Raw genomic sequence first — 21,126 nt, 5'->3', positions numbered from 1 at the left:
GGCCCCACTGCACTTCACGCCCTGTGTTGCTGGCAGCCACCTGCTCGGCTCCTCCCACACACTTGCGAGTGGAACCCTGGCCAGGCCTGGATGCTTTGCTTCCGCAAAATCATTGAAGACACATCATCACAGAAGTCATACACTCCCAAAGGATGACACTGCTTTTCTCCTAATTAATGAAACTAGGAAGTAACTGGAAAAAAAATTAAGAGAAGTAGATGAGAGAAACTAAACATAATGATTTAGACAAATAGAAGGCAGTCAGCCTCTGGGCTCAGTCCAAGGCCCTGGAGGGCAGCTGGCATTTGATGATCACAGGGAGAGAACCCAGGCAGGCAGGACCATGCGGCTGCTCCCGGCTCTGCTCCTTCTCATCATCCCGGGTGAGTGGGGCTGAGGCTTCAGGATCTGGAGCCTGCAGGACTGGGCCAGGACACGGAGAGTGTCTGTCCTAGGGGAAAATGGCAGGGCCTATTCACTCATCCATACGCTTATTCATTTAAAAACAGCTTAAAAAGTTTTATCTGACAGGTCCTAAGTCAGGTGTTGGGGAAAGAAAGGATACTAGGTATCTAGGGGACTGTGTCTCAACCCTGGCAGACAGATCAACAGACAGATGACAGATGGATGGATGAGTGGATGGATAGATAGATACACATACGCACTCATATATACACACATAGATACACATACGCACTCATATATACACACATATGTAAATGCACAAATCCCCAATGAGCTTTTAAAGAGCACAGATGCTCAGACTCCAGCTCAGACGCACTCGGTCATGGCAGAGCTCAGGGATCTGGACCCTTTGAAAGCCTCCACATCTGGTCTTGACTTGCAGTTAGACTTGAGAATCTCTCTTCCAAGGAGCTCAGAGTACAGGAAGGAAGACAGCAGCAAAACCAGGGTGCAACAGGCTCTCTGGGGTGCCGCACATCGGCCTGCCTGAGTCTCTGCCCTGGACGAGCCAAAGACCAGACTGTTGTCCAGTGTAGTAAGCACAACAACAAGTCAGGGACAAGGCGGTCTGGTGGCCCCGGCGAGGGGCGGAGCTGGCTGCAGAGTCAGAGAACCCTTAGAAGAGACCATAGTTGAACCAAGCCTTGAGGGATGAATTTTAAGGCTTTGACTCCTTCAAGCAGAGAAGCAAGAACATTCCAGGCAGAAGGAACAGCTTGTGCAAAGTTATGAGACACAAAAGAGCATGGTTTTTAGGTTAAAAAAAAATTGTGCGTGTGTTGCGTGTGTGCAGGAGTGTGTGTTCAGTTCCATGGAACTTTATCACACGTGTGGATTCAGAGGGCGAGGGTTTTTTGGGTTGTGGGTATAGTGTCTCGCTGAGTGGGAGTGGGAGGGGGTCAAGATGTCTACCTCACCAGCTCTGAGATTCAGAAATGAGCCTGTGGCTGCAGTGTGGACTAAGGGCTGGTCAGGAACAAGGTGTTGCCTGAGGGTAAGGGAGGGGAGAGTTTCCAAAATGAGGCAGTAGTCGGTGGTCAGCAGGATGCGGAGTGAGCAGAGGCCACCGTGTGGGCAGTTAGGAACCCAAAGGGGACCTTTGCAAGAGAGGTGACAGCAAAAGAAATACCGCAGAGGATTGAGGAACAATCGGGCTGCGGGGTTTTGAGAGCCCTACAGCGAGGGCAAAGGCTCCTGCTCAACCCCCGGGGAGGTGCCAGAAGCCCCGAGCAGCGCCCGGGCCAGCCCTGGACTCAGGGAAGGAGGAGATGGATGTTGAGTTTCTGTTTTCTAGGCTGTTTCTCCATCCATGGTCCGGGGACAGTGAGCGGCCCCGAAGGGGGTTCGGTGACCATTGAGTGTCACTACAATTCAGGGTGGGAGACCTACAAGAAGTGGTGGGGCCGTGGAAACGCCTGGCATTCCTGCCGAATCCTTGTTAAAACCACTGGGTCAAAGCAAGAGGTGAAGAAGGACCGAGTGTCCATCAAGGATGATCACAGATGCCGCACGTTCGCTGTGACCATGGAAAAGCTCAGGAGTGACGACGAAGACACCTACTGGTGTGGGATTGAGAGATACGGAATTGACCGGGGGGTCCAAGTAAAAGTTACCATTGATCCAGGTAGGAACTACTCCCTCCTGTACTCTGAGGCCCTGGTACTGACCCCCAGAGGACTCAGAACTTTTCCTCTCTCCACCCCGAGGGCTGGAGAGGAGTCTCGAAACTTGCCTCGTGTGCATGTGCTCGTGTGTATCTGTGCGGACGAGTGCATGTGTGTGTGCACGTGGGGGAGGGTGCACAAGAGTCTGGGAAGATTGAAAGAGCGAGCCTTGGCATGTTCGCACATCTCCACCATTGTCACTGGGGGGAGCAGAGGACAGACTCGGCTTGGACAGGCTTGTCCGCGGAAGGCAGGTCCTCTCTGGCAGGTCCTCTTTTGCAGGTCAGTCGGACATTCACATCCACCCTCAGAGCAGCCCCAGCCTGACCGGGGGCCTTCTCAGGTGTGCAGCGAGGGCTGGAGAGCTAGAAAGCCACAATCCTGATGGTCTCAGCTACGGGGCAAGAGACCCTGGCCCTCTCTCTCTCTTCCCCTCCCTCCTCTGGCAACATTAAGGGCAAAGGAGTGGGTGAGGGACTCTGAACTCCTTCCCGGAAGAAGGAGAGGCAGGATCCGCCATAATGCAGTGGCTCCCACGGGCCTCCTCCAGCTGCCTCCCAGCCTCAGGAGGGACTCTGGGCTCCGCCACACTTGCCCCAGAGGCAAGCGGGCCTCCCGGGGACAGAGGCCTGGAAAGAGAATCAGGCTCTAGCCTCCCGCCCACAGCTCCGCCTCCAGATCCTTCAATCTTGTCTCTACTTTGGGCACCAAGAAAACTCCCCTCCCCGCCCCCCCACTAATATACACACACAGACCATAGGGGAGCAGTGTATCTGTCATTCATGAGCCCATTTATAAAGCAGAGAAAAGTCTCTTCAAACTTGGTATAGGCAAATATGGTGTGCATGTGTGTGCAGTGGGGAAGTATGCTGGTTTTAGAATGTTCCAGAAGTTAGTTGAAAAAGACAACCAAGGTGGGGTGGAAGTGTAGAAGAGTGGAGCAGTTGGTAGCAGGAGATTTGGAGGCTGGGACGCTGCAAGCCAGACAAGTCTTTATGGGGCAGGGATGGTGAGACGAGGAAGCCGTTGGGAGACAGGAAGGACTCCAGCGGAAAGCAGAGGCTGCTGGCACTCGGCCCGGCTGCAGGAGAGAGAGGAAGCCCGGAGCAGCCAGCCCCACAGGTCACACGGCATCAGGGCAGGTGGCACAGAGTCTGCTTTGACCAAGGCTGAGACTCGGAAAAGAGCTGGCCTGGCCAATTTAAAACTCCAAGGAGTGGGAACTTGGTTCTTACATGCTCAGCTGTGCCAAGCAGGACTCTGAGGCTAAACTGAGTATTTGTAAATTGCCTACGTAGCTTGCCACCCCAAATCCCTCACACAGGGGCAAAATGATGTTTCTCTGTAAATGAAGTAATGTTATGTTTTGAATAATAAACCAAAAAGATGAAAGAGAAGTCCAATGTGGCTGACTGGCGAAGCTAAGACAGAAAGGTTCTCAATCCCTGGGGTAGGGTTTGGAGAAGGCCATGGGGAGCCACCTGGGTTCCCCTCAGAACCATGCTCTGCTCTGTGTTTAGCAGCATATACAACAACCCCACCCACACTGCTGATAACAAACACGACTGAATCTATGACGACAGACCAGTCTGAACCTATGACAACGGCCAGTCTGACTTCCTCGTCTCCAGTCACCCAGAGCGTCAACAACAGCCAACCCTTGCCTCTGACCAGCCCCCTCATCAGGTGAGCAGAGCTGGACCCCCGCGGACCTTTCCCACTGCTGCCCTGTGACTGCTCCCCTAGGGGCGCTCTGTCAGGGCTCCCCGTGGGGCCCCTCTGATGTTTCCTGTGCAGGACAGAAACAGCAAAGTCTGGCCTGGGCCTCTCCCTCCTCCTTCCTGCCTCTGAGCACTTAGACAGCTCCCCACTCCCTGCGAGGAACCTAGCCAAACAAAGCTCTTCAGCTGCGCAGCAGGAGAGAAGGTTCTGGTCTCCCTTGGACCTGCCAACCAACCCCCCAGAAGCACAAGGAAGTGTAGCAGGGTTCAGCCTCAAGTGTGCAGGAAGGGAAGCGCTCTATATGAGTTTCCTGTGGCTGCTGTAACAAATTACCACACTTGGTGGCTTAAAAGAACACAGTTGTATTATCTTATAGTTCTAGAGATCCGAAGTCTGAAATTAGTCTCATTGCAAAAGCAAGGTGTTGGCAGGGCTAAGTTCCTTCTGGAGCCTCTAGGGAAGCATCTGTTCTCTCACCTTTTCTAGCTTCTAGAGGCCATCTACATTCCTTGGCTCATGGCCCCATCCATCTTCAAAGCCAGCAATAGCTGGTCGAGTCTTTCTCATATTGCATCATCGCTATACTGACTCTGCTATGTCCATCTTTCACTTACAAAGACCCTGGTGATTACACTGGGGCCTCCCAGATCAGCCAGGATCACCTCTTCATCTCAAAGTCGACTGATTAGCAACCTTAAGCCAATTTGCAGCCTTAGTTGCCCTTTGCCACCTAACATGACACAGTCACAGGTTCTGGGGGTCATCAGTTTGCCTACAACAGTCACAGGCAGGTCCATGTTTCATTGCTCCAACTATCCTCTCCCCACGTACTAGGGCAATGCCGAGAGGGAGAGAGAAGCTGGGGTTCCTGCTTCCTCACATTCCCAACACAGGAGAGAGGAATGGACTTCAGCCTGAAGCCCACCCCCTCCAGAAGCACCCAAAGAGCAATCAATAAGCTCTTTCACCGGGGGGCAAACACCCCCTGCCCCAGTTTCATCCCATCACAGCCCGGTGCCTTTGGGCTCCCACAACGTCCAGAATCAAGGTCCGTTCTCTCCCTGGGTCCTGCCTCTCAGAACCGCCCTCCATCCGCTCGCTTCCCTGCTCCAGTCCAACTCCCTTCTGTGCTCAAGGGTCCTATTCCTTGGAGGCTGCCCCCTTCTGGACAGTTTGTTCGATGGTGAGTCTGAATGAGGCTGTGAGGAGAGTGTTTGTTCTGCTGAGTCCAGAGTGCAGAACGCAGGGCTTTTAGCGAGACTGAAGAAGCACAAGAGGAAACGTGGAGGGAGAGAGAGAGAGAGAGTGCAGCGCCCATCAGGGACTGGAACTTATGAAAAGAACCCGGTGGTTTAAGGGTATTTTTAGGATGTGCAGTGCAGCATGCGCTCTCTCTCTCTCAAGAAAACCATAGTGAACTCAACACAACTCCTCGTGCTCCAGGCGGGCTGAGCAAGAGAACAAGGGTGGCCTGTGTGTGTGGGGTGGGGGGTGGGGAGTCCTGGCGCCATTTGTGGGGGAGGGGATGAGGCAGAAGGTGAGGGGGCATCTGGTTCTTATGCACTGATAGGGACTACCAAGGGACATATTAACCACAGGCCCAGTAGTCTAAGTAGACCAAACGTCAATTATACGGGCTATTTGAGATCGCACATCTCATACGTGCTCTCAGATGAGGGTCAGCCAGAAGAGGCCCCTCCCAGGAGAACCCAGTGGGTAAATAGCCAGGTTGACCAGGGTGGAGGGATCCCCCTCTGCTTCAAGGAGGTAATATTAAATCTGAGCTTGAAAGAAGGGCAGAATGTACAAAGGGAGACACAGGTGAGAGAATGGCAGAAGCAGAATCAAGACAGGAAAGGGCAGACCTTCGAGCTCAGCTGGACTGCAGGTGAGTTAAAGAGGATTGTGGGAGACCAGCCAAAGGCAGGATGCAGACAGACGGCAAAGGTGCTGGTCCCCAGGCTGAGCCTATAGGGGGGCCCCTGAAGTCTTCGCCTTTGGGCAGCATGACCGTGCCCCTCAGAGGGGCTTTCTGGCCAGGAACCGAGGCTTGTGTGTCACGCAGGTCTTGGCTCAGGGAGCAGGGACAAGGCTCTTGGCTCTGGGGCTACCCTTGAAGAGGCAGCTCACTCCTATCTCCCGTCCCCTGTCCAGGGTCCTGCTCTGCAACATCCACTTTGTGCTCCTGACATCCATGAAGGTGCCCCTGCTTGGGATCCTGCTATGTACCGTGATGTGGTTAAGCAGGAGTCAGCGGGACTCCAGGGGGAAACAACGTCAGTCTGAGCAGGAGAACCGCAGTTCCCACGCCATCGACACCCTCACACCGGAGGAGCAGACGAGTGGGACCTCCTGACCTCTCAGCAGGGAGTGTGCAGTGATGGCAGTTCCAAGAGACGAGGGGCCCTGCTGAGGTGAGGACTCCCCTCGCTCTGGCCTCAGCAAGAGCATCGGCTCCCTGCCTGCTCCGCACAGCTCCAGGACCCTGGCCTCTGCCACAGAAGCAGAGACAAGAAAGGAGATGGTGTTGCCCTTCCACACTGGGTCCTCCAGGCCCCTGTAATCTCCCCCGTGTGGGTCCTCCTGATGCCTCCTTGCCTTGTGACTCTAGAGCGGCCCTGCCAAGAAAATTGACTATTACACTGTCCAGGATTCCAGCCAATATGGGTTTCAAAATTCAGGACCAGCCAGCAAGTATAAAACCTAAATTAAACCAAAAAGCTTCAGAGTGTGTCTACACAGGCAAAGACCCCACCATGGGCCAGGTGTATGCAGGTCTGCTGATTCCACCTTCTGTTGCATCAGTACCTCCTGGAGAAAGAATCTCCTGGATGTGGATGATTGAAGATAGGATTGGACCGTTGCCCAGCTCACATCCCATCTCTTTGTGCTGTTCATTTCCTATTAAAATCTATGGATCTCCTGTGCACTTTTGAGATTATTTTCTTGGGACACTATTTCCATTTTTTATAGAGGAGAAGATGACCCACACGTTCTATGGGGTGTGAAGTGACTCTAAATCAAGCCCTAGAGTTAGAATGTCTATGAATTATTGAATTGGCAGAAAATAGAGGGGAGCCGCCTGGAAGATATCTTTTTATCCCCTCAGAGAGGTCATGGCTAGGACTCCCCATATGTGGACTCAAACTTTAATTGATGGTTCGGAGTGAAAAACATGGGGACTTCTTTTAAAGTTTATTTTCTATATTTAAAAAAAATAACTAAATTACAAAGTCTTCATATGCTATACACACAGTTAAAAGAGTTTTTTTTAGGTGTAAACAGTTGGGTTATTGGCATCTCAATCAAGATCTCAATAGAGGTGGTGGATATATGATTATAGATTTGCCAAAAGTCATTGAAGTTGCTATTTGCTCCTCTGTAATTAATAAGTGTTTTGTAGGGAGGTGCTTTGAGACCATGTAAATATCTACGTGTCCCTGTGGCCGCCAAGGAGAGGGGACTCATTGAGGGGTCAAGACACCAAGGAAGGAGCTGCAGAGTTCCTCTGGCCTGGCCTTGGAAGTCATACAGGGTCACTTTCACCATACATTCCAACAGGGGCGAATATTGGTTCTTGGAGAGTGAAAAAATTTTACTCTTTTTATATAAAAAACACATATAAGTAAATACCTGTGTTTTTATATACAAAACAGGTAAATAAACATATATGCACACACACACACATATATATGTATGTGTGTATAACATAAACATATATACAGTACAGCTTTGTTATTAAGATCTTATGGGATGGGTGTTGAGAAACACTTCTCTGGTCTACTGGTTGAAGCCATCACAGCACCCCCAAGACTCAAGGTGGGGGATATAATCCCTAAATCTTACAGGAGGAGTGTCAAGGAATTTGCAGCCATGTTTTAAAACTACCACATGCAAGTCTTAATCTTCATATCACGTGTAAGGAGAGAGATCTGAAGGGCTGAGGCCCCTGGTCTCCTGTCACAAGGCCAGTTAGCAGAGTTGGATGTGCCCCTGAGCCAGCCTGGGGCCAGCCCACACATCATCCCCGCAGGTCCATCTGTGTCCTCGAGAAGGTCAATTCCCAAGCCTGCTGAGGGCACCAGATGGCCCCAGGCATAAATACTAGGCAGACACAGCCCTGCTCTGCAATTTCTCAGAGGTGCTCTGCTTTACTCAGAGGTCGTAGACTGAATCCGTGATTTGCATGGACTTATGGACATGTTTTGGGTTTTGCTTACAATATTTTTTAGTGGAGCTTGTTGCCTATACGTAAACATGAGGAATTTTACTTCTGGCTTCTCTTTTAAAAGTAGGAATGCCTAAAGACAGTGGGCCCATGATGCCACATGCTCCACATGACGGTCAGACTGCTTAAAACCTTCTGGGGGCCTCCATAGGGCCTCTGGCACCAGTAAAGGACTCAGATTAGAAAGGGAGAAATAAAACTGTCCCTCTTGGCAGATGACAGGATTGTCTATGCAGAAAATCCCAAGGAACCTACCAAAAAGCTGCTAGAACTAATAAATGAATTCTACAAGTTCACAGGATACAAGATCAAAACACACAGAGAACACGTCAGCACGTGTGAACACGTGCTGCAGGAAAGAACATGTGCGGCATGTCTACGCTAAAAACCACAAAACGTTGGTGATAGACGTCAAAGAATACTTAAATAAATTGAAAGATGTACCACGTTTGTGGATGGGAAGACTCAGCATAGTAAAGATGTCCATTTTCCCATATTGATCTGTAAGTTGAACATTCCTATCAAAATTCCCCCAAGATTTCCTGTAGGCAAAGACAAGCTTACTCTAAAATTTATGTGGAGGACCGGCCCAATGGTGTAGTGGTTGGGATCATGCACTCTGCTTCAGTGGCCCTGGGTTCTCAGGTTTGGATCCTGGGTGCAGACCTTGCACTGCTCGTCAAGCCACACTGTGGTGGCATCCCACATAAAATAAAGGAAGATCAGCTCAGATGTTAGCTCAGTGACAATCTTCCTCACACACACACACACACGAAATAAAATAATAAAATAAAATTTATGTACAAAGGCAAAAGAACTAGAATACCTAAAACAACTTTGAAAAAGAATGAAGAGGGAAGATTTACTCTGCCTAATGTTAGACTTACTTATATAGCTATGGTAATCAAGACAGTGTGATATTAGAGGAGGAGTAGACACACAGATTGATGGAAGAAAACAGAGAACCCAAAACCCTCGGTTCCTAACTGTAAGGGCTTCAAAGCCACTGTCCTTGGTTCTGAACTCTTCCCTTAAAGATTTCGCCTCTCCCTGGGCTCCAATTAACCTGTCTATACATCTTCCAACACAGATACGCCCAACTGATTTTTGACAAAGGACCAAAAGCAATTAAATAGACAAAGGATAGTCTTTTTAGCAATTGGTGCTGAGACAATTGTACATCCACAGGTGGAAAAAAAACACTAATTCTTAGCATACAAAAAAAATAATTCAAAATGGATTGTGGTCCACAAATTTAAATGTAAAATATAAAAATGGTAAAAACTTTAGAAGAAAACATAGGAATAAATACTAGGGATCTAGGGCTATGTGAAAAGTTCTCAAACATGATGCCAAAAGCACAACCCTCAAAACAAAAAAATTAACAAATTGTACTTCATCAAAATTAAAATGTGTTTGCATTATGAAAGACCCTGTGAGGAGGATGAAAAGGCAAGCCATAGTCTGAGAAACTATGCAAACCACGTATCCAACAAAGAAATAGCATCTAGAATATATAAAGAACTCCCAAATTTCGACAGTATAAAAAACTTTTTTCAATTAGAAAATTAGGCAAAAGCCGTGAACAAGCATTTCACAAAGGAAGATATACAGGTGGAAAATAAACATTGAAATTGTGAGTCTGTTTCTCAACCTTCCCTTTTTTTGGAGTGGGGAATCTGCGTTGTTTAAAACATTATCTTCATGCCCAGAACAATGCACCATAGACACACAATAAAAGTTTGTTGAATGAATGAGTAAAGAAAGGAAAAATGGAAGGAAGGAAGGGGAATCTGCTGTCTCTTTCTCCTGCATCTGCTCTCACCCATCCTCACTATCTAGTTACTCTTTCTTAACTTTTCCTATCTGGTTTCTGCTCCCGCAGCTCTGTTGACCTGCTCACCTGTACTTAACCAGTGATCTTGTGAGTGATAATTTCAATGGCCTCTTCTCATTCCTGACCCACCTCTACCTTTCTGGCTCTGCTCTCTCCCTTTCACAGCCCTTGGCTTCTCACTTTCCACCTGTTTGTTCCTTCTCCAGTACCTTGTTCATTGTCTCTTCTCTCTACCCTTTCTCCCTAACTATAGGTGCGCCAGAGACTCTGTTCTTGGTTCTGAAATCTTCCCTTGAAGATTTCATTCTCCCTGGACTCCAATTAACTTCTCCATACATCTCTCTGGCATCAATACTCTGCTAACATACATCTCCAGCTTCCTGCTAGAACTTTCTGCCTGGTTATCCCAGTCACACAGAGGAAACCAAGCTCTGCATCACCCAAGTCTGCCCCTGACTTTCCCATTTGCGTCAGTGTTCCTCCACTTTTCAGGTCTTCCAGGCTTGAGACCTCCAGACTCCCAGAATTTTCCTTTCAGACTACCCTATACATCTGCTAGATAAGCCTTCCTAAAACACACATCTGATCCCCATTTTGACCTGCTCAAATCCATCCAAGGGTCTACAATCAATGTGTAAGTAAGAGTTGGGTCTCAAGCCTCCACAACCTGCCCCCACGTTAGTTCTCCTAGATTAGCTCCGTCTGCACTGCCACACACACAAAAAAATCACTTCATTGGAATCTTAGACACACCTCCACCATGAGAAACTTATGTGAATACCACATTCCATTTGCCGATAGACCCTCTATGAGAGACAACTGCGATTATTTCCTCCCTCTCTGCTTTCACTTATGCTGTTCCTCTGAATATGTCTCCATACTCCCTGCTCCCCCTCACCCACACTCCGCTGAAATCCTACACCTCCTTTAACATCATTCTCAAATGTCATCTTCTTTCTCAATCTGACAAGTTTTCCCTCATGAAACATCTTGCCTATGGCTCTCCTGTGGCGCTTACCAGTCCTGTCTATACTATGCTGATTTGTGAGCTTGTCTTTTTTATAAGGTGTATCACAAGCTTCTCTCTTACCCATCGCTATGTTTCCTATATTTCCCTGTGTATGTTTTATTGATATGATTAATATGTGCCTCATTAAGTTGAATTTCTCCTTCAGCTGAGTCCCAGGTCAGCCTCAGCTCTCCTTGAGGAACCATAAATGACTCTGCCCTTGTGGTAGCCACATCAGGGCTCAGGTTCCGAGTGTGGCACCTGAGAACTCAGCACTCAGAGGAGCTCTCAGTGTTTTCTGGAAACTGGCATCACTAGCTCAGGGCAGGCTTGAGCTTGGTGGAGAGGAGAGGGCTGGTCTAGACACAGGGAGTTGAGCGGAGTTGGTGACTCTGCTTGTGACAGACTGTGCAACTCCACCTGCAAACTTCAGGCAGGAAGCAATTGACAAGTGTTCAAGAACCAACTGAGCCCTTTCTTGGGCTAGAGATGCCAAGTGGTGGCTGTGGCATCGTGCCATCCCAGTGTGGTGAAGTATCTCCTCACCTCTGCTTCCTGCACCCTGTCTTTGGAAAACTATGCCTGTATCTCCCATGGAAAGTGTTAACTGTCAACAGGTGGCCTCAGCCGGACTTCTCCTAAAGTAGGTAAATCTGTACTCTCCATCAGAGCTGTGCACAGGAGACCCTCAGGTTGGAGAATTCCAAGAGTGATATTAGGGGCACTCACTGCCTCCTGCTCCTACTACTGTTCCAACTGGACCCAGAACTTTAACTTGAAGCTACTCTGCCATGGGTGTCCCAGGCAGAGACGCTCTGAGCCCAGCCACACACTCCCTGGTCACAGAAGCACAAGGGGGATTGAAGGTCAGTGAGACCCAAGAGGCATTGGCATTAGCAGAGAACCCTGAGCACAAAGGACAGCGGGCACTTGTGTGAGCATGCTCCGCCAGGACCACACCCCCCTGGGATTGTCCCAGAGGAGGGGATAGCGTCCTGTGAGCCCAGGAACTAAAGCTGTGAGAGGCATGTCCTCAGGGAGCCTCCTGCCTGCAGGAAGGAGCTGGTTACTGCCCTGGAGGACACTAAGCTGAGAAGCTTTTGTGCCAAGGAGAAGAGTAAAGGGACAGGCTTCTGAGCATGCAATTTCTAGAGAATTCTTGCCTTTGGGAGGTGGGCAGAGAGCAAGGGGATCTGGGGAGAAGAAAGGAGGGCCCCAGGCAGGAGCCTGGGAGACTCATTCCTCCTGCACCTGAGGACTCATAGAGTGTCCTCCGAGATCCAGAACTCTCCCTGAAGTCACACGAACAATACCCTAGAAGACCTGAGTCCCCCCCAGAATCCAGGCACTGCTGTTCCCCTGCCCTGGAGTCCAGAGTCCAAAGGTCTCCCTAGTCCAGTCTGAAGGGCTATATTGCTGGACACAGTGTTCCTAAGGATGGCGCACTGCCTGGTAGATTCCCCTGGGCAGGCTGACTCTGTCTCCCTCCGGGGCCCCTCTGAGGTCTGTTCACCCAGAGGACAGCAGCAAGCATGCTCAGGAACAGGGGCAGCTTCAGGAAGACCAGGAGCAGGAAGTGGATGTTGCTGAGTGGGGACCTGTAGAGGACACGGTGACAGGCAATGAGCTGCCTCCTCAGGGGGACTCTTCTCTCCCCACCTCTCCCTGTGCCCTGACTCCAGGGTCCAAATAACTCAGGATCAAACCCAGAAGGGACACACGCTAGAGCAGCCCCTATGGGGCCCCTGTCACCTCCCCTCCCGTGATCAAGAACTGCCCTTGGGACTCCCGTAAAGGAGACACGATGGAGCGAAGAGGGAAGAGGGACCCAGGAGCACTCCCTTCCAGAAGTGTGCTCCCGAGCTCACTCTCTCTGTCCCTTTCCCTTTACAGTTTCTCCTTTGCAAACTGACTTCTTGAAACCCCAATCCTCACCCACACTTTAAAGCCATGTCTTTCATCCCCTTCCCTTCAGGGTCTGGCTGCAGCATCACAGCCCTTTCTGGGTATCTTTGGGAGGAGGAGAATGGATCCAAACTTCAGCCTGGAGCCGGCCCATCTCCCCACAGACCCCTGAGCAGCCCCTAGGAGCAGGATCTCTGGTAGAGCAAAGACTTTTGGAAGTGAGCCCAGGTTAGGGACCACCGAACCAGGACCCCAATGCAGAACCAGGTAGGGAAGGAGGGGGGAGGTCTGGGAATGGGAGGAGGGGCTGCACATCCTTCTGAAACCAGGCTCCACCTGTGTCCGTGCAGCTGCCCCACGAGAGTGTTCACAGAACAAGTGATATTTTCCATTCAGAAACCCCATGCTGCCCCAGAGAAGGTGAAGATCAGGACCGGATTTGGAGGAAAGCACAGCAGACAGTGAGGTAAAAAGGTCATGATGTTGCCAGCCCCAACTCCAAGGTCCCATAAGGCTGCCGAACCCTCCTCCTCCATGGTCCCCAGGCCATGGGTCCTCACCCTGAGCTGTGGGTCAGCACCTCCCCGGTGCTGACGTTCTGCCTGGTGTTCACCACTGGAAGAGTGGCAGGTGCAGCTGGACGTGTGGTCCTCCCTGTGGTTGTACTTGACGCTGGAGATAAAATCATACATGAGGAGCTGCTCTCTCCCCGGCCAGGCACTGAGCACCTGTTTGGATCTCATGTGACACACAATCATCTCCTCACAGAGGGGACTCAAAAGATACTCGGAAGCTAGACCCAGGCCACCTGCTGGATGGAGCAAGCCCCTCAGAGACAAAATGAGACTTTTCCAGAACTGGTCATAAGAGTCACCTCTAATAAGTACCAGGTGTTCCTTCCATCCCGAGTCAGACTCTCCCTGCGGTGAGAGCAGGGGTCTTTCAGAGGCTATCCCACCCTGATGAGAAGCCCTGGAGGGAGGAGGAGCAGGGAGGGGTCTAAAGATGGCTCTGCCTGTGGCCCAGAAGCTTCATAGAGATGGTGGAAGGGGACCCAGAGCACCCTTCAGACAGAGGCTATTTAAGGCCACTTTCACTCACCACTGGAGAGGGAATGGGTTGTCACTCAGCACGTCCCAAAGACCTCAGGGTCCAGACTGTTGACATAACCTGTATCCCCACCCCTGTTCCACCCCAACCTCATGCTCTCCTAAAAAAAGCAATAGCCCCAGAGGCTCAGCCCTTCACAGAGCACCCAACACAGGCTAAGTTTCACCCAACAACAGCCTTCGATGTCTTGCTGTTGGGGGTTAGTTGATGGATGTGGCACCATCCCGGCCCTTATGGAGGGGCAGATACACCTAAACATGTTGATTCACTTCAATAGAAAGTGGTGGGCACTGGAGCAGAACTCCACCAGGTACAGTAGGACCACAGAAGAGGAAGTGTACCTCACCTACCTTTCAGGCAAGCAGGAAGGAGAGAAATGAGAAATGGTGGCACCTAGAGGAGAACGCAGACATTCTTAGGACATAAGAGACACGAGCATGTTTATAGCTGAGGTGAAAAGCAGTGATGAGGAAGAGGCTAAGGACAAGAGAGAGTGTGGATAATTGATGGAGGAAGGATTGGATGAGCAAAGAGGGAACTTGGCTCAAGGGGTGGGAGCCAAAGAGCCACAGGGTGAGAAGCCAGCCTCAGGATGATTTCTCTTGAACAGGAGAAGGGAAGCTTTATCCTCAACTAAAAGGGAAAGAGGGAAGAATGAGTTAGGCTGCATGGAAGTTTGTATGTGGAGAAGGCAAGAAATTGAAAAAGTTCAAGTCTGCTATCCTGTGTGCTCTTAAGGTAGCAGAATGGGAGGGTGATATTAGAAACCATGAACTTCTATTGACACCCACAGGTGCCACCTGTGACTTTTGTCCAGCAGTATTGGAGCCAATAGATGCTAGGAAGGGTGACAAGCTTGCCCTCGTTTTCCTGAGACTTTTCAGTTTTAGTATTGAAAGCCCCATGTCTCAAGAAATCTCTCAGTCCAGGGCAAACTCAGTGGTTGGTCACCCTAATTTTAGGATGGATCCAGGCATGAGGGTTTGGAAAGGTGGAGAGTGAAATGGTGAATGGGAGCTGAGGGTACTGGTAAGAGATGAAAATATAGTTTATCATGAGAGTTGGCACTGGCTTAGGAAGGAAGTGAAGTCAAGGAAGGGGCAGGGTAAGCAATAAATTGGGGGAGAGTAGAGAGAAGGATCATAGGACTGAAGGTATTGGTGAGGCTGAGAACAGGAATGGTGGGACTGAGGGTATGGGAGAGCTGACACACAGAAAGTAGAATGTTTGAGTGTGGGGCTTTGGACATATGGAACAGTTGAGAGTGACAGTAAGATTTGCGATGTTGCCATGGAGTGGAATTCTGAAAGAGAGTGGAAATGCAGGCCACTAAAGGTAAGAAGGTCATGGAACCTGAGACAAGGACGTTTGACAAGTTATTCATTCAAACCTCCCAAGATGGTGACAGGGGTTGAGGTGGAGAAGCCGTATCCCACTGAACGTTGAGGAGTAACCGAGAAGCCAGTGGAGAGGAGGGGCAGAGGGTGGATGTGGCCATGTGACACAAATGTTTTAAAAAGTAGATGGGGAAGTAAAAAGTCGGAAGCTGTGATGGGGAGCTGGAGAATGTGGACATGGCTTCACCGCGCTATAGCATATGGGGAGCAGGAGAAAGAGCAGCTTCCACTCAAGAAGCCTACCTCTTGAAACAAGATGAGTGAGGTCGACTTCAGGACAACATGGTAGAGGGAGTTTTCCATGAGCGAGCTGAAGATGTATGTATGAAGAGTTTATTTCCTTTGGTAAAGATTTCTGAAAGGCATGGTGGAAATAGCCTTGGCTCAGCATGGAGGGGCCTCCCAGGCGATGGGGGGAGGCCCACGCTCTATGAGAGAATGCCTTGAGCTCTGCCCCTCAACCCATCCCTAGGCTGAAGGATCAGCCACCACTCTCTCTGCCCACATCATAGGCTCTTCCCAACACCACTGACTCTGAGGACAAGACAAGACCCAGAGACACTCTTCAGTATAGCACTCATCCTCGTCCCCAGATCCAGTCATATCCCATAAGCTCTGCTGCTGGGGCGAAGGGAGCTCTTACCTGGGAAAACAAACACCTTAACCTGGACTGAAGGGTCATATGACCACGCGTCCAGGATCCATACCGTCTGAATCCTACACCAGTAAGTTCCAGCATCATCTGCGTTGAGGTTCTCCATGGTCACTGTGAAGGTGAGCTTATCAGCACAGTCTCTGATGGACACACGGCCATTCCTCTCTTCTCTCTCTTCTCCTTTGGTTTCCACAATTATGTTACATGCTGTGTCATACTGTCCTCGGCACCAGTATTTGTTATATCCCTTGTACATCTCCTCGTAGTGACACTGCACGCTCAGAGAGCCCCCCGTGGTGCCCATCACATAGCTGGGGCCTGTCAGGGACAAACAGCCTGGAAAACACAAGTCATATCTCAGGAGTCTATCCTGATGGACCCCATCAGCAGCCGTCTGCCTCAAGCCCAAGGAGAAAGTCTCCAGGGAGGCATGGATGGTACTGGGCTTGGGGATGGGGTCCATCTGAGCTTAGGACCCAAGCCAGAGGGTCTGGAGACTGCAGTCAGCAGGACGAGTAGAGACCTGTGGCCTGTGAGCCAAAAAACACTGAATAACACCATGGGAACTCCACCCCTTGGAAGTGGGAGCAGAGAGCTGGCTGTCCTGCCCTGTCCTTAGCCCTGCAGCCTCTGCCAGTCACATGATTGGGTCATGGATGAACACACTTCCCTTTGGAGTGAAGCCTGTGCATTCCGGGTTTTCTGCAACTCAAACTTATTTTTTAAGAGGACAACTTCTTGTTTACTCTGCTCTCCAGTGTTCTCAAGGGAGGAAAAATAAATCTCTGTCCCTCATCTAATTGCTCCCTAGGGAGGGTCAACATATTCCTGGGAAGAAAGGCTGATCCCCAAAGGAACCCCAGATAGGCTCCTTGACACAAGTTTGGGGCATGAGCTGACCCCTCTCCCATCATAGTCCTCAGGGCCTGGGTGCCAAGTGACGCCATGTGTTCAGAGGAAAAAGGGGTTACGTGAGATCACGCTCTCTATGGCTGAGTGGGATGGTTTTGGAGCTGGCAGGACCTGGGGGTTAGGATTGGAAGGCAAAGGCAAGAAGTTGACACAGAAGGAGAGACAGGGAGGGAGAAAGGCTGCAGTTGGGGGAAGTCCGTGTATTGTGTGATGGGCCTCAGCAGAGCCCCTCAAATCTTGATAAATCTTCAAAAAGTTATTAAATATTTGGCTTGAACTTGAACGTGTATGTGTCTGTGAAAACACATGCGTGTGTGTATGTGAAAACAGTGAAAGGGCTGAGCTTGCAATGGCTGTGGAAGCATAAGCCCTGGGAATGAGCAGAAATGGTGGAAGACCCTCGGATTTAGAATGTGGCTTACGGTTCCATGGCCTGATTTTCCATTCAACGCACAAATGTGACAACAGCAAATATTTATGCAAAGTGTTGACAAATGACCCCAAGTTACTGGCGTTGGAAAGAGGAAGCAAGATCGGATTGTAAAGGAGCAGGGAGATCTAAGCTATTGGTAGCATTCCAGCTCTTGGGTTGGCCAGTGAGTTCACAGGTGTTTGTTAAATTACATATAATTAAAATAACAGAGGCCTTGCATGGACAAATGATGAGAAAGGGTCATGAGCCATGACCAATCCAGTCCTGGGCACTTGCAGCTGAGAAACAAGAAGCTTCTACTAATTCCAAGAGGACTCTGTGTCCTGCTGGAATGTTGCCTGAATGCAAGGTTAGCAGGTCTTAACAAAATCTGGCATTTTTCTGGAAATGATTTGTGGGATTATATAAATACGTGTGTGCATTTTTAAAAAAATAAAAGTGCTTGCTGGTTGCTTGAAGTTCTTGGGAGCTAGTGAATGGAGGAGAGCAATCAGTTCAGAATGGAAATACCAGATAATGTAGCAGAGTGATCAGCCGAAAGCACCTGAATAGTTCTGTGAATATTACCAGCTCAGCTTTATTCTAGACAGCCCAGAGGCCGGTGGAAAGAACTGGGGGAGGAGGCGGATCTGGACAGCATTTGCAGTTCTTTCTCTTGGTTGATATGTCATGGGCTAGTCTGTTCAGCATCTTGTCTGTAAAATGAGGATAATGCTGTCTGTGCTGCCTAGGTCACAAAGGCGCTCAGAGGGTTAAATTGCGTCATGGATTTGAAAGTGTTTGTAGATTGTGAAATGCATAATAAACAGGAGCTCTATTTTTGCTTATTTTATATCAGAATTCACTTCTTTCATCTCTGGAATTGTCCTTACCATCCCTCTTTATTCTCATCCCTTTCTCATTCCCCATTCTCAGGCTAGCAATACAACCCTCTTGGGTAACCTCCATAAATGTAAAATGGTCACGTTTTTCCAAACAGCGTCTACCACCCTGAATGGGTGCAGTGGGTGGAGGAGAATCCTGGGAAAGATGGGAGAGAGTTGAGCCGGGGGCAAGGATGAAAAAGAACTGAAATTTAAGTCTTTACAAGTAACTTCTAATTTTGAATCAGAACCCAGGGGGAAGCCCAGCCGCAAAGGTACCCTGGATGGAAAGGTGAACCTCTGAGGCTGGAGTGGTCAGCCAGTTCCACATGAAAGAGTGAGAAGAAACTTCCACCCTCGGTTTAACTGCACCCCGGCTATGGAATTTAGGTAATTTTATCAGATTTAAGCAAGCAGATTGAAACAAGCAGTGATATGTAAGTAAACCAATTCTCTGGGGGAAAGTGAAGCAGAAGTCATGATTTGTAGTATCTGACAGTTTCCATGGTGTCAGTACTCTCACGTGGCTGATTTCAGGCTCACAACATGCTCTCACTGAACGTAGAGTCGGGAAAACACGGGCAAGCTGGTTCCAGCCACCACTGCCCATTTCCTTGATGATGGTGATTTGCAAAATGCCCATTATCATCATCATCATCATTTAAGACATTTTGAGCACCTCCTGTGTGTAACGAGATGCGTCTCTTTTCAATGTCTGTCTGAGTCTAAGCTTGTGGTTATGAGGCCCTTAGGAGAACTTGCAGACCATCCAGTTCACTCTCATTTTACTGATAAGAAAACTGCGTTTTGGTCAGTGTCAGCCAACTGGTCTTTTTCCTTTAAATCTCTGCCTCTTTCATCCACTTTTCTGGAAGAGTCTGTCATTATGTTGGGTGGTTCTATGTCTTGTGAGGGAACCCAATACAAAAATTATTCTACAAACATGAAGAATACCCTCTAATTTATCCTAAACTTACTCCCTAGAGAAAAATGTGCTCTTGTGCATTTTGAATTTCTTTTGTAAGAGCTTCTCTTCTGAAAGTCCAACCTTTGAGGGACAATTTTATTTAATTACCTCCACCATACCTGGTCCAGGAAGGATTTAAGGTGGCTCCTGAGGCTGGCATTTAAACTCTTCATTAATTCCTTCTAACAAACTTTTCCAACCCTTTTAAACTCAGCTCTGGCAAAACAGAACTATTGCTAATTCCTGAACTTTCCATGATCTTTTGCATCACTGCACTTTTGTGTAAGCTGTTCCCATTTTCCACTCAGCCAACTCATTCATCCTTCAAGACCGACTTCCAGAGAAGCCTCAGTGAGGACTTGCATCCTTCCAAGAGCAGAGTTAGGGGCCCCTGCTGCGCATTCTCATCACCATGTGGATGAATCTCTTCTATAGAAAATTCCACACTGTTATTGTAACTACTTGACTCCCTCAACTATGAGTCCATGAGTGCAGAAGTTGCTCTTAATTACAGCACCTGGAACAGTCCTGGCACACAGTTGGTGCTCAATAAGTGGATGTAGGATGTGCAGATGAATGTTTGAATGTGTACAAGGCTATGTCCTTCCCATTTCTGCGGACACTTTGCCTCTGGCTTGAATCCAGGACAGACCTTCCACCTTCTGTCCTGCCCCCTGCAATACCAGGTTCCCAAAGCCCCAGCCCCACTCACCTGGGAGGCAGAGAAGGAGCAGAGCTGGGAGCAGCCGCATGGTCCTGTCCTTGGCTGGTGTCCCCAGCAAATCCGGGTCCTGGCTCGAACCCAGGTGCTTACCGCAGAGCTCAGGTCATCCACCTTCTACTTGTTCACACTTTCTCTGTTTTTCTCACTTCCTTTTAAATCTCTTAGCTACTTCCTCTTTTGAAGCCGTACTTAGAAAAAGGGGAAGAGTGGCAAGAGATACGTCAAAGACACGGCTAGGAGCCTCCAGGGAAATATGCTGATTTTCCCTCCATTTAATGACAATATAACGTGTGGGTCACAACCTGAGCCTTCATGAAAGTCAATCCCAATATATGAAACCGCCAACCAACAAGATCCTTTGTCCCCTGAATTTCTCTTCTTGGTCCCGTCTGGGACTCCTTCCTTGACCCAATCAGCTGCCCCTCCTCTCTGGCTGCCTACTTTGGGGTCGTAAAATGCCTCCACCTAAAGGATTCCCCATACCTCTCTCTACCATTTCCTCCATGCCTATGACCTCATGCCTCATCCTCTAACATAATATCCCTCCTGGGCTCCAGATCCAACTTTCTGACTTCCTGTGGGGAAGCTCCACCTGCTCGTACACTATTAACCTAATTCAGGATAAGGGTGTTGGTTAAGAGCATAGACTCTGGACTCACAAAACTCAAATCCCACCTCCATCATTTACTAACCACATCCCCTTAGGCACGTTGCAAAATCACTCTCATCCTCAGTTTCCCTGTCTATAAAATAGAACATAGTACTCATTCTTATCTCATAGGAAACAAATGAGTGAACACAAGTGACAAATAAAAATGGCAAGTAATAGGATATGTTGGAGCATATGAGGAAGCCATTTTGTGTAAACCTAATTTGGCCTGAGCTTGTCTTTCCAAAAGGGCCTGACCGTGGCCGTTGACCATGCATTGTATATCTGCTTTAGAGATTCCCTATGGCAAGAGCAAAGACCCTTGAGATAAAGGTGCAACTTCCATCCCCCTCCCAACATTGGCATTCCCTTAAGGATTAAGCATCTTTCCTTAGGCTAGGAACTGATTGCTGCGCTCACCTGTGACCGCCCAGCTTGAGACAATAGACTTGCCTCCTGCTACACCCGCCAAGAGAGCAGACCCACTACCTGCTGTGTCCATCAAGCGCTGTGCTGACAGGGCAATCTTGTGACTATTGTGAGAGGGACATTTCAATCATATGTGAAACATCCTGTATGGGGGTAT

General features: G+C 49.2%; 2 protein-coding genes across 3 annotated transcripts; one reads left to right on the top strand and one right to left on the bottom strand.

Moving 5' to 3' along the window:
• The first annotated feature begins 56 nt into the window (after positions 1-56).
• On the top strand, positions 57-6,780 carry LOC100630750 (CMRF35-like molecule 5). Of its 2 annotated transcripts, none has more exons than XM_023652088.2 (4): positions 57-383; positions 1,760-2,089; positions 3,650-3,815; positions 6,006-6,780. In XM_023652088.2, exons 1-4 carry the CDS (start codon positions 344-346, stop codon positions 6,205-6,207), a joined length of 738 nt encoding a protein of 245 aa, XP_023507856.1. In that variant the 5' UTR covers positions 57-343; the 3' UTR covers positions 6,208-6,780. The 2 variants fall into 2 exon arrangements, with proteins under 2 accessions (XP_023507856.1, XP_023507857.1); XM_023652089.2 differs by having other exon boundaries at positions 115-383; positions 3,653-3,815.
• Positions 6,781-9,615: 2,835 nt separating this feature from the next.
• CD300E (CD300e molecule) lies at positions 9,616-20,023 on the bottom strand. Its single transcript, XM_014738912.3, has 4 exons — positions 19,880-20,023; positions 15,981-16,328; positions 13,391-13,502; positions 9,616-12,523 (listed from the first exon to the last, which is right to left on the bottom strand). Exons 1-4 carry the CDS (start codon positions 19,917-19,919, stop codon positions 12,334-12,336), a joined length of 690 nt encoding a protein of 229 aa, XP_014594398.1. The 5' UTR covers positions 19,920-20,023; the 3' UTR covers positions 9,616-12,333.
• Positions 20,024-21,126: the final 1,103 nt, after the last annotated feature.

Source organism: Equus caballus, chromosome 11 (assembly GCF_041296265.1).
Source record: "Equus caballus isolate H_3958 breed thoroughbred chromosome 11, TB-T2T, whole genome shotgun sequence".
In the NCBI taxonomy this organism is placed as follows: Eukaryota; Metazoa; Chordata; class Mammalia; order Perissodactyla; family Equidae; genus Equus; species Equus caballus.
The sequence above is the reverse complement of the archived record's forward strand: the minus strand, read 5'-3'. Positions and strand labels throughout refer to the sequence as shown.

What these genes read in the sequence shown, in the direction of transcription:
- LOC100630750 (XM_023652088.2), top strand. Translation starts at nt 344, where the DNA reads ATGCGGCTGCTCCCGGCTCTGCTCCTTCTCATCATCCCGG. An exon ending in GCTCCTTCTCATCATCCCGG is followed by an intron (nt 384 to 1,759) that starts GTGAGTGGGGCT and finishes TCTGTTTTCTAG; the next exon opens with GCTGTTTCTCCATCCATGGT. An exon ending in AAAAGTTACCATTGATCCAG is followed by an intron (nt 2,090 to 3,649) that starts GTAGGAACTACT and finishes CTCTGTGTTTAG; the next exon opens with CAGCATATACAACAACCCCA.
- CD300E (XM_014738912.3), bottom strand. Translation starts at nt 19,919, where the DNA reads ATGCGGCTGCTCCCAGCTCTGCTCCTTCTCTGCCTCCCAG. An exon ending in GCTCCTTCTCTGCCTCCCAG is followed by an intron (nt 16,329 to 19,879) that starts GTGAGTGGGGCT and finishes TGTGTTTTCCAG; the next exon opens with GCTGTTTGTCCCTGACAGGC. An exon ending in TAAGGTGTTTGTTTTCCCAG is followed by an intron (nt 13,503 to 15,980) that starts GTAAGAGCTCCC and finishes TTTTATCTCCAG; the next exon opens with CGTCAAGTACAACCACAGGG.